The sequence below is a fragment of the Pleurodeles waltl genome, chromosome 8 (genome assembly GCF_031143425.1).
Source record: "Pleurodeles waltl isolate 20211129_DDA chromosome 8, aPleWal1.hap1.20221129, whole genome shotgun sequence".
In the NCBI taxonomy this organism is placed as follows: Eukaryota; Metazoa; Chordata; class Amphibia; order Caudata; family Salamandridae; genus Pleurodeles; species Pleurodeles waltl.
This window is the reverse complement of record NC_090447.1, coordinates 1,192,859,914-1,192,877,854: the sequence shown is the minus strand read 5'-3', so window position 1 is coordinate 1,192,877,854 and position 17,941 is coordinate 1,192,859,914. Positions and strand designations below refer to the sequence as shown.

Sequence of the window (17,941 nt, the reverse complement as noted above, 5' to 3'; positions counted from 1 at the left end):
GTCGTGCAGCTTTAGCAATGGCAATACTTCTTGTAGTGTGACCATGTGGAAGTGGTCTGATTTGATGAAAGTGTTCACTACTCTGAGGTCTAGGATTGGTCTCAGTGTTTTGTCCTTCTTTGGTATCAGAAAGTACAGTGAGTAAACTCCTGTGTTTATTTGTGTGTTTGGCACTAATTCGATTGCATTCTTTTGCAATAATGCCTGCACTTCTATCTCCAGGAGATTGGAATGGTGTGTTGTTAAATTTTGTGCTTTTGGTGGTATGTTTGGAGGGAATTGTAGAAATTCTATGCAATAACCATGTTGGATAATTGCTAGAACCCAAGTGTCTGTAGTGATTTCCTCCCATGCTTTGTAATAATGACCTATTCTTCCCCCCACTGGTGTTGTGTGGAGGGGGTGAGTGACCTGTGAGTCACTGTTTAGTAGTAGGGGCTTTGGGGCTTTGAAATCTTCCTCTATTTCTAGGGAATTGCCCTCCTCTATATTGTCCCCGAAAACCTCCTCTATACTGTCCCTGGTAACTGGACGGTGTGGCTTGTGAGGTGCTGGCTTGTGTGCTTTGACCTCGAAACCCCCCTCGAAAGGGCGTTTTACGGAATGTGCTGTAATTCCCTCTGCTCTGCGGGGAGTAGAGTGCGCCCATGGCTTTGGCAGTGTCCGTATCTTTTTTGAGTTTCTCAATCGCTGTGTCCACTTCTGGACCGAACAGTTCTTTTTCATTAAAAGGCATATTGAGAACTGCTTGTTGAATCTCTGGTTTAAATCCAGACGTTCGGAGCCATGCATGCCTTCTGATAGTTACAGATGTATTAATTGTCCGTGCAGCTGTATCTGCAGCGTCCATGGAGGAGCGGATCTGGTTGTTGGAAATGGTCTGTCCTTCCTCGACCACTTGCTTTGCCCTATTTTGTAAGTCCTTGGGCAGATGTTCAATGAGATGTTGCATCTCGTCCCAGTGGGCTCTGTCATAGCGCGCAAGTAGTGCCTGGGAGTTCGCGATGCGCCACTGGTTTGCAGCTTGTGCTGCGACTCTCTTACCAGCTGCATCGAACTTGCGGCTTTCTTTATTTGGGGGTGGTGCATCTCCAGATGTGTGGGAGTTGGCCCTTTTCCTAGCTGCTCCTACAACAACAGTCTGGTGGCAGCTGTGTAGTGATGAAAACCGGGTCCGTAGGAGGCGGCTTATACTTTTTTTCCACCCTTGGTGTGATTGCCCTACTTTTGACCGGCTCCTTAAATATGTTGTTTGCGTGCCGGAGCATACCAGGGAGCATAGGCAGGCTTTGGTATGAGCTGTGGGTGGAGGAGAGTGTGTTGAACAAGAAATCATCCTCGACCTGTTCTGAGTGGAGGCTTACATTGTGATATTGTGCTGCTCTAGCCACCACCTGAGAGTACGCGGTGCTGTCTTCTGGTGGAGATGGCTTTGTAGGGTATGCCTCCGGGCTGTTATCTGACACTGGGGCGTCGTATAGGTCCCATGCGTCCTGATCTTGGTCACCCTGGCTCATGGTGGTGTGAGCTGGGGAGTGTGATGGAGTTTGTGCTGGTGAAACGTCAATCACGGGCGGAGGAGAGGGTGGTGGTGTAACTCTTTTCACCACTTTTGGTTGTGGTGTTTGATCCGTCTGGAACTCCAACCTCCTCTTTCTCCTAATGGGGGGAAGGGTGCTTATTTTTCCTGTCCCCTGCTGAATGAAGATACGCTTTTGCGTATGGTCCACATCAGTTGCTTGTAGCTCTTCCTCAAATCTATGCTTCTGCATTTGGGAGGTTAGCGAGTGCTCTTCTGTATAAGAGCCTGAAGCTGGGTTGCTTGCAGTTTGTTTCGGCATCGAAACTTTGTCTGCGTGTTTTTTCGGCTCCGAGGTGACTTTTTTCCTTTTCGGGGCCGAAACCTCTCGGCGTCGATCTGTTTCGGTGCCGCTGTCTCGGCGTCGAGCCGTGTCCACCCCGGCATCACGGTGTCGAGGCTTGTCTCCAGCACTTTCTCGGTCCCGAGAAGGCTGCGTGCCGGTGTCTCGACCGGAGTCGGACGATCTCGGCACTGTTTGGGCCTTTTTCGGTGCCGACGGTCGGTCACCGAATTTATGGGTCGAGCCATGGCCTGGTGGCAGTGGCGTCCCCTGGGCCTTGTAAATGTTTCTCTGTGTGGTTTTCGACGTCTTACTCACGGTTTGTGTATCGTCGAATCCTTCGGAGTCTGAGTCTTGGATCGAGAAGGTACCTTCCTCTTCCTGTTCCTCGAACTCCCGTTGGGCTGTCGGTGCGGACGCCATCTGAAGTCTTCTGGCTCGACGGTCTCGGAGTGTTTTTCGGGACCGGAACGCACGACAGGCCTCGCAGGTGTCTTCGCTGTGCTCAGGTGACAGGCACAGGTTGCAGACCAAGTGTTGGTCTGTGTAGGGGTATTTATTGTGGCATTTGGGGCAGAAACGAAACGGGGTCCGTTCCATCGGCGTTCTTCAGCACGCGGTCGGGCCGACCAGGCCCTGACGGAGGATCGAAAAACTACCCCGAAGGGCACCGGAGCTCTTCGATCTTCGATGCGGTGTTGAATGTAAGTACGCCGATCCCGAACGCAACAATACCGACGAAAATCTTCCGAAATTAGCTAATTTTCCGTTCCGAAACTCGGAGCGACAGGAACACGTCCGAACCCGATGGCGGAAAAAAAACAATCGAAGATGGAGTCGACGCCCATGCGCAATGGAGACAAAAGGAGGAGTCACTCGGTCCCGTGACTCGAAAGACTTCTTCGAAGAAAAACAACTTGTAACACTCCGGCCCAACACCAGATGGCGAGCTATTGCAGAACATGCGTATCTACAGCGACAGATGCCATCGAACATCTCTTTTTGCTTTAATATAGCAAGTTTGAATACATTTAACTATCCATCTGGCGATGTCTTGTTTGGATATAGGATTACCTGCATGAGGTTTTTGGAAGGCTACAAACAATCGTTTTGTTTTACGAAATTGTTTTGTTCTGTCAATGTAATACCTTAGTGCTCTTTTTATGTCTAATGTATGTAAGGCTCTTTCGGCTACTGAGTCTGGTTGCGTAAAGAAGACTGGCAGTTCCACAGTTTGGGTTAGGTGGAATGGTGATATGACCTTTGGTAAGAAATTGGGATTTGTACGGAGAACCATTTTACGTTTATGTATTTGTATAAAGCGTTCTTGAATAGTAAATGCTTGTATCTCACTTACTCTTCTAAGTTATGTGATAGCTATTAGAAAGGCTACTTTCCAAGTCAAGTATTGCATTTCACAAGAGTGCATGGGTTCGAATGGTGGTCCCATGAGTCATGTTAATACAATATCAAGGTTCCACGAAGGTACTGGTGGTGTCCTTGGGGGTATGATTCTTTTTAGTCCCTCCATAAATGCTTTATGACTGAGATTCTAAAAAGCGATGTTGTATGTGTAATCTGCAGATAGGCAGATATTGCAGTGAGATGTATTTTAATGGAAGAGAATGCTAGATTAGACTTGTGTAAGTGTAATAAGTAGCTTACAATGTCCTTTGTGGAGGCATGCACTGGTTGAATGTGATTAGTGTGGAAGTAGCAAACAAATCTTTTCCATTTGTTTGCGTAACAATGTCTTGTTGTAGGTTTTCTAGCTTCTTTAATGACCTCCATACACTCTTGTGTAAGGTTTAAATGTCCGAATTCTAAGACTTCAGGAGCCAGATTGCTAGATTGAGCGATGCTGAATTGGGGTGTCTGATCTGTTGTTTGTGTTGTGTTAACAGATCTGGTATGTTTGGTAATTTGATGTGAGGTACTACTGATAAGTCCAACAGTGTTGTGTACCATGGTTGGCGAGCCCAGGTTGGTGCTATGAGTATTAGTTTGAGTTTGTTTTGACTTAGTTTGTTGACCAGATAAGGAATGAGTGGGAGAGGGGGAAAAAGCGTAAGCAAATATCCCTGACCAACTGATCCATAGTTCATTGCCCTTGGATTGAGGGTGTGGGTACCTGGACGCGAAGTTTTGTCATTTTGCGTTTTCTTTTGTTGCGAATAGGTCTATGTTTGGTGTTCCCCAGCGGAGGAAGTGATCCTGTAGGATCTGGGGATTAATTTCCCATTCGTGAGTTTGCTGGTGACCTCGACTAAGATTGCCGGCTAACTGGTTCTGAATGCCTGGTATGTATTGTGCTATCAGGCGAATGTGATTGTGAATTGCCCAATGCCAAATCTTTTGTGCTAAGAGACACAGTTGTGATGAGTGTGTCCCCCCCTTGTTTGTTGAGATAATACATTGTTGTCATGTTGTCTTTTTTTACAAGAATGTGTTTGCGGGCTACCAGTGGCTGAAATGCTTTTAATGCTAGAAACACTGCTAGCAGTTCCAAATGATTTATGTGAAGTTGTTTCTGTTGATTGTCCCATTGACCCTGTATGCTGCGCTTGTTGAGGTGTGCTCCCCACCCTATCATGGAAGCATCTGTTGTGATAACAGTTTGAGGCACTGGGTCTTGGAATGGCCGCCCTTTGTTTAAATTTATAGGGTTCCACCATTGAAGCGAGAAGTGTGTTTGGCGGTCTATCAACACTAGATCTTGAAGTTGACCCTGTGCTTGTGTCCACTGTTTTGCTAGGCACTGTTGTAAGGGCTGCATGTGTAATCTTGCATTTGGGACAATGGCTATGCATGAAGACATCATGCCTAGAAGTTTCATTACAAACCTTACTGGGTAGTGTTGGTTTGACTGTATGCTTGATGTTATATTTTGGAACGCTTGGACCCTTTGTGGGCTTGGAGTCGCAACTGCCTTTTGTGTGTTGAGTGTTGCTCCCAAGTATTGTTGTATTTGGGATGGTTGCAGATGTGATTTCTGGTAATTTATAGAGAACCCTAGTTTGTGTAGAGTTTCTATGACGTATTGCGTGTGAAGAAGACACTGTTGTTGAGTGTTGGTTTTTATTAGCCAGTCATCTAAATATGGTAATACGTGCATGTGCTGTCTCCTTATGTGAGCGGCTACTACTGCTAGGCATTTTGTGAATATCCTTGGGGCCGTTGTTATCCCGAACTGCAACACTTTGAATTGATAGTGTACGCCGTGTATTACAAACCTCAAGTATTTTCTGTGAGAAGGATGGATGGGTATGTGAAAGTACGCATCCTTGAGATCCAATGCTGACATGTAGTCCTCCTTTTTTAGTAAGGGAACCACGTCTTGAAGTGTTACCATGTGGAAGTGGTCTGATTTGATGAAGAGATTCAGTGTTCTGAGATCTAAGATAGGTCTTAACGTTTTGTCCTTTTTTGGAATTAGGAAATATAGTGAGTAGACGCCTGTTCCTTTCTGATGGTTGGGTACTAGCTCTATTGCTTGTTTCTGTAATAGTGCTTGTACTTCTATTTGTTATAGGTCTAAGTGTTGTTTGGACATATTGTGTGCTCTTGGTGGCACATCTGGCGGGAAATTTGGGAATTCTATGCAATAACCATGTTGGATAATGGCTAGGACCAATGCGTCTGTGGTAATGTGTGTCCAGTTTTGATAGTATGCGGTCAGTCTCCCCCCCACTGGTGATAAGTGTTGGGGGTTTTGTGACATTGAAGTCACTGTTTGGTCTGGCTTTTTTTGGGTGTTTGGAACTTTCCCCTTCCTCTTGGGAATTTTCCTCCTCTATAGGAGCCACAAAACCCTCCCCTTTGGTATTGTGCCTGATAGGTGGGTCTGGTTTGGGAGGTGGAAGGCTCTGGTGTTTGCATTCGAAAACCTCCTCTTAATTGTGGCTTTCTAAAGGTGCCTCTGACTTGTGGGGAGTAGAGCGCGCCCATGGCCTTGGCCGTGTCCGTGTCTTTTTTTTAACCTTTCAATTGCTGTGTCCACTTCCGGCCCAAACAATTGTTCTTGGTTAAATGGCATGTTCAACACCACTTGTTGGATTTCTGGCTTGAATCCAGAGCTTCCTAACCATGCATGCCTGCGAATGGTTATCGCAGTGTTGACCGTTCGTGCTGCCGTGTCTGCAGAGTCTAGTGCGGACCTTATTTGGTTGTTGGATATTGCCTGTCCTTCTTCCACAACCTGCTGGGCACGTTTCTGGTGTTCTTTGGCAAGTGTTGTCTAATGTGTTGCATCTCGTCCCAGTGTGCCCTGTCGTAGGGACAAGTAGGGCTTGCGAATTAGCGATCTGCCATTGATTGGCTGCCTGTGCTGCCACTCGTTTGCCCGCTGTGTCAAACTTTCTACTCTCTTTGTCAGGCAGTGGAGCGTCTCCTGACGATTGAGAGTCAGCTCTCTTTCTTGCTGCTCCTACAACCACTGAGTCCGGTGTAAGTTGTTGTGTTATGAACAAAGGATCCGTTGGGGGAGGCTTGTACTTCTTCTCCACCCTAGGCGTGATAGCCCTTCCTTTAACTGGCTCCTGGAATACTTGGTTTGCGTGTTTGAGCAAACCCGGGAGCATTGGTAGACTCTGGTAGGAAGCGTGGGTGGATGCCAAGGTGTTGAACAGGAAATCATCCTTTATTGGCTCAGAATGCATTGCTATGTTGTGGAACGTAGCTGCCCTGGATAGTACTTGCGTATATGCAGTACTGTCCTCTGGAGGTGACAGCTTTGTTGGGTAACAATCCGGACTGTTATCCGATACTGGTGCATCATATAAGTCCCATGCATCAGGATCATCCTGTGTCATCCCGGTATGTGTGGGTGACTGTATTGGAGGTGTTCCCACTGGAGACAGTTGTGGTGAGTGTGGTGGGGAAGGTTGTGGTGAAAACCTTGGTGGTGGGGAATTTTCTCTAGCCACCTTCGCCTGCATTTCTGTCTCCTGAAATGGCAGTTTTTTTTTGGTCTTAATTGGAGGGAGAGTTTGTATTTTTCCAGTCTCTTTCTGGATATGCAACCTCCTTTGTGTATGGTCCGTTTCGTTCATACTTATTTCCTGCTCAAACCTATGCCTTTCCTTCATTTGGCTGGAAAGTCCTTGCTCTTCTGTGTAAGAGCTTCTTTTCGGCTCCAAAGCCGCTTTTTTCGGTACCGATGTTCCAGAAAATGTCTTTTTTGGTTCCGATGATATTTTTCTCACTTTGGGTGAGTCGAACTCTCGGTGTCGAGATCATTTGGTGCCGGAATCTCGACCGGAGTCGGAAGTCTTCGGCAAATTTCTGGCCTTTTTCGGTGCCGATGTTTGGTCACCTTCTTTTCGATGGGTTAAGCCATGGCCTGCTGGCGGTGGCATCCCCTTGGCCTTAAAAATCTTTGTGTGAGTTTTGGACGGGGCAGGTTTACTCACTGTTCGCTGCGCCGTCGAGGTTCGGTCACTTTCGGATTCGTCCGAGTCCGATACCTGGATGGAAATTCTTTCCTCCTCTCCGACGTCGAGTCGCTCTCTCGGTGTCGACGCCATTTGCAGTCTTCTCGTTCGTCGATCACGTAGGGTCTTTTTAGATCGAAACGCTCGACAAGCCTCGCAAGTATCCTCCCTGTATTCTGGTGATAAACACAGATTACAGACCAGGTGCTGGTCTGTATAGGGATACTTCGAATGGCACTTCGGACAAAAGAGGAAGGGGGTCCGGTCCATTAGTCTTCGACGATGTATGTGGTCAGGCCGACCAGGCCCCGCTGAAGAACGGAAGCCCCGAAGGCCCGCCGGAGCGCTCCTACTGTCAGTGCTGATACAATAACACTAACCCAGTACCGAATGAGAACAATACCGTTGAATTTTCGATATTTAGCTAACTTTCCCGATTCGAAATACGGAGCGATGAGGAACACGTCCGAACCCGATGGCGGAAAGAAAACAATCTAAGATGGAGTCGACGCCCATGCACAATGGAGCCGAAAGGAAGGAGTCCCTCGGTCTCGTGTCTCGAAAAGACTTCTTCGAAGAAAAACAACTTGTAACACTCCGAGCCCAACACTAGATGGCAGGATAATGCACAGCATGTGTATCTGCAGCTACACATTCCACCAAACATATATATATATATATATAAATGGGTGACGTGCAGCCCAGACACCCCAGCCCTGACACTGAAATGTGTTTCTTTTCAGGCAGCTTTGCATAAGTGATCAGGCATAATGCCATCACTCACAACTCAAGACAATCAGTGGATGAAGTGTGCTGAAACATGGCTTCATGGGGTCTGCTGGGGTGGGTAGAAGCAAAACGTATATGCCATTCTGTATCTAATCTCACAGAAGAGTGTGGGGAATTAAAGGTCTAAATATGGATGATACAATCTTTACTGCGGCTGGATTTGTGTTTACTGCAGCTAGGAGAACTAAATTCAGCACTTCTTCATTCTATTCCAGTTTCCAAGGAAGTCCTAATTTATATGTGGTTAAATCTCTGAATATTTATCAAGGGCATTCAGTCCCAGGTCAGCAACACTGCTTCATCAATCATGCAGGAAGCCTTTCGCCAAGGTAACATCACCAATGTTGACAAGCTTGGTTTGTTGGATTATGTCAGAAGACGGTCTGAACATTACAAAGTTTGACGCTTACTTTGTAAGGTTATAATGATGTCTTAATCTTTGATTTAGAAGCCAGGTTAGATGGTATTGAAATCAGTGGATTTGTCATCTGAATTATTTTTTCATCTTTAGCAGTAATTATGCTTTGGACGTGGATGATCCTTCCCTCTGTTCCGGATAAAGACAATTAAAACTCCTAGCTTTTGCAAATAAATGTTTTCATTTATATTAGGTACCAGGAGGTATTAAGTTTTACTTTCTTTTATTCTCTGGGTTTTTGGTGCATCCAAAGTCAACAACTCGGCGAGACCTGGGTCTCTTTATATGATCACAGTTTATTGCCAACTCATGTTAATTTCCTCTTTATGTACTTAAAGAGCTTTGCTAACCTTTGTCAGTTCAGAATCTAAAATCACTGGCCTTTCATTATATTCCACAAATGAATTAGCTGCAGTTTTTCCCTTTTCACTGTGCTAAAAAGTCCTGCCAAATCAGAATGCAATGGCTCAGTTTGAGCGCACGAATCCCATTGCTCTCTATTTGCAATCAGTGACAGTCCAGTTCAAATTCACTATCACTGCAAACAAATATCAGAGAAGCTGCAAACCTTGGTAATTGAAAATACAAGTTACCTTTTTACCAGCTCGTCCTCACGGCACAAGCTATTCCCCTCAACTAACGTTTTTTACCGGACGTAAACGTTTTAAGCAATTGAACAGAATTGTTTATGTTCTTTTTTCAATCACTCAATTTTGAAACTCTAAAAACATAATTAAATAATTTGAGTAATCTAATCTGGGGGGTATAATTAACTCCATAGTTCCACAGTTACAGTGAAGTTCTCTTAACTGGTTCATGTTCTAGATGTTTTTAGTAATGGACTCACAGTTGGTAGAGGTTATTGAAACTAAAACAACTTTCAACTACTGTTGCCTTTATATTAAATAGGATGGGATTATTAATATTATTCGTAAAACAACGTATTATGGCTATTGGTTGAATTTTTTGTGAACGAAACAAGATCTAGGGGGCATTTATCATCAGGCAGACAGGCTACCAAGACCCCTCTGTGCCTGCTCTGTGATGGCCTGTCCACCATATTTAAATATTGTTGTGCAGAAACGGGACACTGGTAAAAAATGAAGACAGATAAACCTTTTTGTTTCAGAAACAAAATCTATGACTAGTGAAAAAACTAATGCTCCTGATGTGCAGGGAGTTTTCTCCCTCCACACCAGTGGCATTTCATGCCTACGTCCACAAGACCTCAAATGGCAAATATCTTAGGAAAAATGGACATCTGAAGCATGGCCGAAATTAGGGTGGGAATTTCTGACATACATAAGTCGGCTTCCCTGCAGTGGGTGAGCCAATGGCTAGTGATTTCTGATAATGGTGCCAGCAAAAGATCCTCCATTGGTAACCCAATAGTTTCATCATCTTTAAATGAGGAAGCAGAACTTCATGACTGGCAGAGCGGGAGCTATACATCAGTGTACAGCAATTATCTTGCACTGATAAACCCTAAATAACCCTCTAAGTCAGAATGGAAAGGAAATGTTTACTTGCCAGTTTCAGGCATAGTGACTGCAAACTGGAGATCGAAACGAAAAACATAAGTGTAAACTCAAAAAGCTTTGAATTCTCACCAGTGTGACAGAGCAAAAACAGATTACTGTAGAATTTTCTCCTTCACTCTTCAAGGTGCAGAGATGCTAGAGAAAGAGTTTCTGAGGGTGTCAGAGAAGAAACATCTTGTAAAGATTCTCTCGACTTCATGCACAGGCATAATTAATATGGTAGCTAGACATCACCTATTATCTTATTGTTTTTGTATGTTGGTAGCCCATAGTATATTCTATTGTTTCAGCTAGGCGGCGCCATGTTAGCCAAAATAGCAGGTATCTTGTATCCTTATATCAGGCTAAATCGTAAATGCTACTGCAAGAGTACTTAACCAGCTAGGCGCACAACTATGTCTATATGTTTGTATCAAAACTGAAAGGTGTCAAGACAAGAATCCTGCACTTGAGTTTTGATAATTCTCTCGAACTGTCATGCCTACAGGGTTTATTTAAATTTGAAAAGGGTGCTACAATTGTCACCTGTAAAACAGAAGCAAAAAAGATACAGAGCTGATATAAATTAATGTATATTATTAGAATTTTCGGATTACTGAAAAAAACATTGTTATCGGAACAGTCATAAATATAAAAACCTTTACAAGACAAACTTGCATCAAACCTACCTGTGTATCTTTGTTCAGCTGAATTGATTGAGATGCGGGCAAACGCTCCCACCGCTTCTGCGTTATTTCCTCTGCAAGACGTCTGTGAAACTAAACAACAGCAAAGAGATTGATAAACACAGAAATACATGTATGCAAAAAGTGAATGGATACATAAATCCTAAGTAACTTTCGAAGACTTTCAAAAGAAAATATTTTCTCTATATACATCTCTCTTTTATGCTTATAGGCAAAAGCTGAAGCCTTATTTGTAGTCTCTTCAAAACCAGCACTAAAAGTGCCAGCTGGGTGGTGTGTGTGTTTGATAAACGCTGTCAGAAAGTCACATTTTGAAATTTACCATTTATAGAGAAATCACAACTGCTGAGTAAAAGAAAATGACGTATTTTAACCTGATGGCCACTGAATCAAACCATGAGAAGAAAATGATGAAGACCACATCAAAACATAAAAGTACAATCTAAAAATGTCACATTTGTCATTAACATTTTAATTCATCATGAAAGTGCATTTGCAGTCATTTAGTTCTCTTGTTACTGTAATACTTCATAGTAGAGATGCAGGTTTATGCTTAAGTGGTAAGTTCGGCTAGTTTATCGATATCTACATTGGGTCGACAGATAAACTTCTCTGTTAAGAAAGCCCCATATCACTGCTTCACAAACTGAAAGTCCTCTATTCACGACTTGAATATCCCCTTGATCTGATGCCATAAATGTAAGATTAATCCCCAACAATGTCTCCTGGGTACATTTCATCTTTCCTGTTCTCTCTGGTGCACTCCTCCTAGGACCTCTTGAGATGTGTCCAACATCCTGACATCTTTCTCCTAATTTTATCTGCATCACTGCTTTTGGTTGTTTTTATATAACTCTTGATCCTCCATACCACGCGACAAACTAAACATTGCAATTACTGTGATTCGTTCTTTCCCCCTTCAAATATGTTAAGAGATATAGTTATCCTGTTTATTGTGGATTTTTTTAGGATCCTTGATTTTGGTTAACAGTGTTCATATTTATAGAACTTGACAAACAATAGCCGTTTGCGAACTCTGCTTACTGTATCCATATTGCATTGCTGTTCTGGTGTCTTCTGCTTCAAACATTACGAGTTTTGAACTCATTAAATCTTGGTGAAAATTAGAACTTGTTGCAGAAATTATATATACGTTTTTCAGTTAGTAGCCCTGGTCTTAGTACTGTATTGAGGTTTGTACCTGTTCTAATGGTGTCCAGTAACCTCTCTAAAGAAAGGCAGGATGATGTGTCAGGTGGCAGGTTTCATCTCTTACCAGAGGTAAGTGGCCGGTGTAGAGCATAGCGGAATTATTGAAACCGGAGGGACTTGGTGGTGTTGGGAGACAGGGCTGTGGAAACTCTGAATGGGGCACATGGGCACAAGGGAATCACTCCTAGTTTAGGCCGCGGACACGTCTGCATCATGCATGTCTGTACCATTAATAAGTACATTTATGTGGAGCACAGTTGCCTTTGCAACTTACCATTACTAAATACATTCACGTGGAGCACAACTGCCTTCGCAACTTGTTGTTTTCAAAATTTATCCTGCAGCAATCTGTAGTTTGCACTTTGATTTACTCTTATACCCTTTTTGTGTTTGCACTTCGGTTTCATTGGCTTAGTCCTAGACTCCAGCTTCAGTTTACTCAAAGTTACAATGTCGCTTATTCTTTATAATCCAGCTTCACGACCTGCCGAGCACTGCCACACGCACCAGTCGCCTCTTGTGGATGGGTCACCACTAGGCTCATCACTTGTTAATTGGCACATCAAGGGTAAGACCACATTCCTTTTACATGCTGCTGGTTGTTCTACACAAAAAATGTGTGGTTTCATGAATGCTTATGACTTGTTCACACAACTGGACAACTGGTTGGATTTAGTGTGACTACCACCACCGGTCTAAACGAATGACAGACCTGGGGCCATTGGAACCTGTGTCTGTTTTTTTCTTGTACTGTCTCCCACTTGATTCTGGGCTACCATATCCTCCGGCACTTATCAGGGCTCACGTGGGAAGCCAAGTAACAAGAAAGGACAGCATCAGGCTCTTGAGAGACTTTCAGGCCTTCTAAAGAAAAAAATGTTTATTACATTTTCTAAAGCACAAGCAAAAGAAGAGAAAAGCAACACAGACCAACCATTATTCCAACAATAAATCACAGGATACCCCTGAGTGCAGAATGTAAATGGGTGTTGTAAATAATGACACATAGAGGTGTCAAGTGATGAGGTGACGCAGTTGTCCACTTAGGAGGGGCTGGTGCAAACAGATACAAGAAAGTGACAAGTGATGGTATGGAAGCTGCATTAGCTAAGGTAAAGTGGTCTGGGCAGAGTCTTTGGGGGCCTAATGTGGTGCAACTGCCAAACAAGGTAGAAACTGGAGACAATCTGTAGGGTGTGGAACAGGGAATGGAGGCTTGGGGGAAGAGGGCAGAGTAGGTGGAAGTGCAGGTCCCCAATGTTTTGAGGGCTCAAAGCTGATATGGTAATCTCCTGTGGCCTGAGGGAGATGGGGGGGGGCAGGAGTTGGTTGTGTTGAAGGTCCCCAAAGCATTATCTTTTTTCCCAGCACCCTTCTATCGGGGCAAAGCCATGGTCCCTACAAAGGAAGGCAGGTCAGGGCTAATAACTGAACGAGGAATCGGAGTTAGGTGGGTCAGTCAACCGGGACAAAAATCTTTCCCAGTCATGGGCTGGGAAGGCAACGCAGGGCCCTAACTTCCTCTCATTGAAGGGCTTTGGCCTCGGCCTTCGCCCATCTGATGAGGGTGTGAAGTCAAGCTTCCAGTCATAGGGATGAAGGGAGCTTCCATCTCATCATTATGGATCATTTAGCCAGAATAAGGATGAGGTCCAAATAATGACTCAAAGTCTTTAAAGACGCTTAAAGATACCTAGGGTGCATAACTCCCCGGAGTTTGTCCCCAATATGCCTGTGATTTCCTCAAGACGTTGCAGTACTGCTACTCAAAAAGGGCGGATCTGAGGGCAATCCCATAGTATATGCCACAAACCTGCAGCTGGAATGTTACACCTCGCATAGGTGTACGGGATGCCTGTAAAAATTCAGTAGATCCAATGGGAGGAGAGATAGGCTCTATGCAAAAAGTAGAACTGAATCAACTTTAGGCACGCAAACCCTCTTTGGGTAAATCTGTGCCTTGGCCCACTACTTCTTGTGTGGAGTTCTGCCAAAGTCTTCCTCCCAAGCCTCTCTCAATGGCTGCAGAGAGATCCTGGTTTGCGTTGTTAAGGCCCTGGCAAGCCAGATAGTCAGCCTAACTCTGCCACCTAAAGGCCTGGAGAAGTTGATGGTTGGCTGGCTCAGCGTCCTGGACCCTCCAAAGGTCACAGAGCATGCCTGTCAATGCAGTGTACAATAGAAACTGACCTTTGTCAAGGCCAAATTGATCTACTAGGGCTGCGAAGGACATGAGTTGTCTATTTTGGAACAGGTCTCCTAGGGTCCTGACTCCAGCTGGGGTCCAAAGGTTTAGCTCCTGGGCTGTAATACAACTGCGGGAGTCAGCAAGCCCAGTAAAGGGATAGCAGACGCATAAGGAGCATGAGTGAGTAAGCTATAATGCCTTGCCAGGGCAGAAACGCACCTCTCAAAGCAAGCAAGGGAAGTCTGCTATGAGCCAGGTACCAAGGAGGACTACCATCAAGAGTGATGCCTGAGAAAGAGGGGGATTGGCTGTGCATGCGTCCTCTAGGAAACTATCTGCTAAGCAGTGTGATGCACACTGAAATTGCGAGACCATACAATAGTATTCAAAATTTGCAGCCCTAAGAACTCCCTGATCGGGGACGGGGGGAACAGGGAGGCAGGGGGTTTTGATTTCACAAGGGCCACACGTCTGCACACGTTGTGCCAAATGATGTCCCCAGGAGGAAATGCAACCCCAAAAAGAATGTGCGAGGAACAATGTTAGGGAGGTCTTCAAAATAGTGAATAAGACGGGGAGCATCATGATCATCTTAGAGATGGCTATTCTGCCCATCACAAACACAGGGACAGAGTGCCAGAACATCACTTTCAAATGAAGTGACAACACTGCCATATCAGGTTGCCATACAGCAGGTCGGGGGCACAATGGAAGATACAAATCCTTAGGTATCTGAAGGAGGTGGGCTCCCAGCAGACCAGGCCTTCTCCCAGATTAATCTGCATTGGTCTCATTGCTGGAGATAGGGGGAATACACAGGACTTGGGCGAACTGACCCGCAAGCCTGAAAGGTCACCAAATTCGGCTAAGAGCTGGTGGATGTGGGAATGGTCAGAGAAGACAGCCTAACTTACCACCCTCTGAGTGCATGCAGGCAGTGTAAGAGGTGTAGTTCAAACAGTGCAAGCATTCCATATGTTGAGCCTCATTTTCCCAGAGCCAAAGCAGTGAGGGCCAGAGGGTGGGGTCTTCAAAAGCATGATGTTTGTGCTCTATGTAATCTTGTTCCGCAGTATCAAATGCTCAAAACAACTTTTTTTTGTTCCGTAAGATAGCATGTGTACAGAGGCCCGTGACCACCACCTTAAAGTCTTCCCACTCGGCAGAGGGAGAGGAGGCTGTGCCCACATTATATTCAAAATACTCCATGACATGATCAGAGATAGTTTTCGTAAACAAGGGCAAAGTGTTGCTAGAGCCATGTGGGGATGAGATAGGGGGCTGTGCCATAATTCACATCCAGGATCACGGCTGTGATCCAATACTTCCAACAGAGGTAGTCTGTCGAATAAACTAGGGGACACAGCACAAAGGAGTCAACTATTCTTTCCAAGCAAGCATATATGTTGTGTACTGGGGAATAGAGCTTAACCCCCATGTTATGATGGCACCAAGCATCTGCCAGGGACCCCCGATAGAGCCATTTTGTCGAGCTTGAGCATTAGTGATCATGGGAACATTAGAAAGGATAGGGTGGAAGCGGTTTAACATAGGGTCTAACACACAACTGATGTCCCCTCCTAGTAACCACGGTGACGGGTCCGAGTGGTCAAGCGCAAGGACAAACAATGAAAAAACAGTGGCTGTTCTGAGTTCAGGGCATAAATGCTGTCTAGGAGTAGTGGGGAGACATCCAGTTTGGTTTCCAGGAGTACAAATCCAATTTCTGGATTATGACATTAAGGGGGGCACCCGCCCACACCCAAATCAATGTACTCTGGACATACTAGGAGAAGTTGGTGGTAAAGACCTGGCCTCTCCATCACTTCTAGAGTCTGGCCCCCACTGGCCAGTGTGATGTGACCCTCCTGTAATAAGACTATCTGGACACCTTTACACTTAAGGTAAGTAAATATTTTATAGTGCTTAGAGTGTGGTATACATCCCTTGCATATTCCAGGCAATAATAAGGAAAGACTGTCTGTCAGTCATCCCGCAAAGTATATTCCCTTGAGGTACTCCCACAGGAAGATGAAAATGTGGCTATCCAGAAGCAACTGGGTATGACCTGTAGAGGGAGAGGATGTGCTGGAGAGGGACGCGGCTCAATAGCAGGGAAAAAATCCAAACCATTAAACAATCAACAATAAACAATAAACTGATATTGCCAAGCTTATAGCAGGATAACTGGCAGATTATAACATTACCTTACACTGCGCATTTTGTTTGATATTTTGTTGTGTTTTGTGTATTTTCCATTTGATCTGAACTGTTTATACTGTAAATATATTCAATATTTATATGAATTATTATCAAATTTGTTGGGCATACAGCCAATGGCTTGACATTTACACTTTGTTACTTAGATACATTTTTTCGATTGCACATAGACTCACCCCATACTCCTTCACTAAAATATTTATTACCATTTAACCAAAGTGTCACCTAAAGCTTAAGTGACCCCCACTTTGTTGTGAACAGCACAGCTCATGTGCTTTCTCATTTGATAGAACTCTGTGCCCTCTGTAATTAGCCACTCTGTTAAACCAACCTGACAGCTGGTATTTGATGATTCAAAGATGAAACTTGTGCAGCAGGAAGATTAATGAGATAAACGAAGTTTTTTGATATCCACTCCCAACAGTGAAGATCTCATTTGTAAGGAAGATTATTATTTGGTTAGTCCTAGAGTAGTAGTGGACCCAAGTGAGCAGATGTGGCATAATAAATTATGACATGTCTAAATAGATTTAAAGACGAGGCATCAGAAATTGAAGAATATACTGAGCCACAGGGAGTGATTCTGCTTACTGGGGTTTTGTAATTCAGCATTGAAAAGAAGTGAGCAATAACTGTCTCTAAATCACAAAAGATCCAAAGCCTCACAACAGTGGAATCAATCATTTATGAGTACATCAAAAATGTGATAGAACACACTTCTGTCAAACATTTCATCCCTTACCAACCATCCTTCGTTCAGAAAGTACCAAATGCTAATTTATTATGCCTGTTTTGGGGTAATGCACGTTTTCCTCACTCAATGTTATTTACTCTGTCAAGCACAATAAGGGCGTCTTTGGTGCAGTAGGTCTGTGGAAAATGATGAAATAAATTAAATGCAACTTTCTTTCTGCTCTTGCTCTCGTTACTGATTAAATGATTTACCCAAAATATTACATGACATATGTGGTATGTTTGTAGGCAAATATAGCATTAGAATAGTAAAGAATTAATGGACCCATACGCTATCTGACCATAACATTACCGAGAATTATAACTTGTTTTAAAATTTAAATGTGTTTCTTCAGGATTTTGTTCATAGTTTAAACTGCAGGCTACTCGATCCGATTGTTAAAATAAAACTTAAGCCATACTTGTAACATAACACCACACTTACTTCAATCTGGCCATGTTCTTTGAACGAAAGTTTGATGAATGAGTACTTGCTGGTCTGGTAAGGTCCTGGATCTTTGTTGGGAGAAGACGGGTGAAGATGAACCACTATTTTTGCACTATACAGAAAGAAAATATTTGTGACATCAAAATCAAATATTTGCAAAGGGGAAAGATAATCAAATAAATTACATGTCAAGAACACAATTTTAATTTTCATATTATAACTTTATATCTCTCAAAATCAGAAAATCAAAATTTGCTGCTTAAAAGAAAATGCAACAAAAGGTCTTCTTACAACGCAACTAGAAATGACAGAAATAGGGAATAGTCAACCTTCTTTCGTACAACAAGTAGGGGTGGGAGAAGAAGAGGTTGTGGCTTATTCGTTTTTCATCGGATTTCGACTTCCCACTTGGA

General features: G+C 43.9%; 1 protein-coding gene across 1 annotated transcript in view; it reads right to left on the bottom strand.

Moving 5' to 3' along the window:
• VPS36 (vacuolar protein sorting 36 homolog) overlaps positions 1-17,941 on the bottom strand; it is a 141,859-nt gene that overhangs the window by 76,390 nt on the left and 47,528 nt on the right. Inside the window, exons 4-5 of the mRNA XM_069205463.1 lie at positions 17,526-17,640; positions 10,711-10,800 (exon numbers count right to left, since the gene is read on the bottom strand). Coding sequence (XP_069061564.1) covers positions 10,711-10,800; positions 17,526-17,640 — 205 coding nt within the window. The remainder of the gene's footprint in view (positions 1-10,710; positions 10,801-17,525; positions 17,641-17,941) is intronic.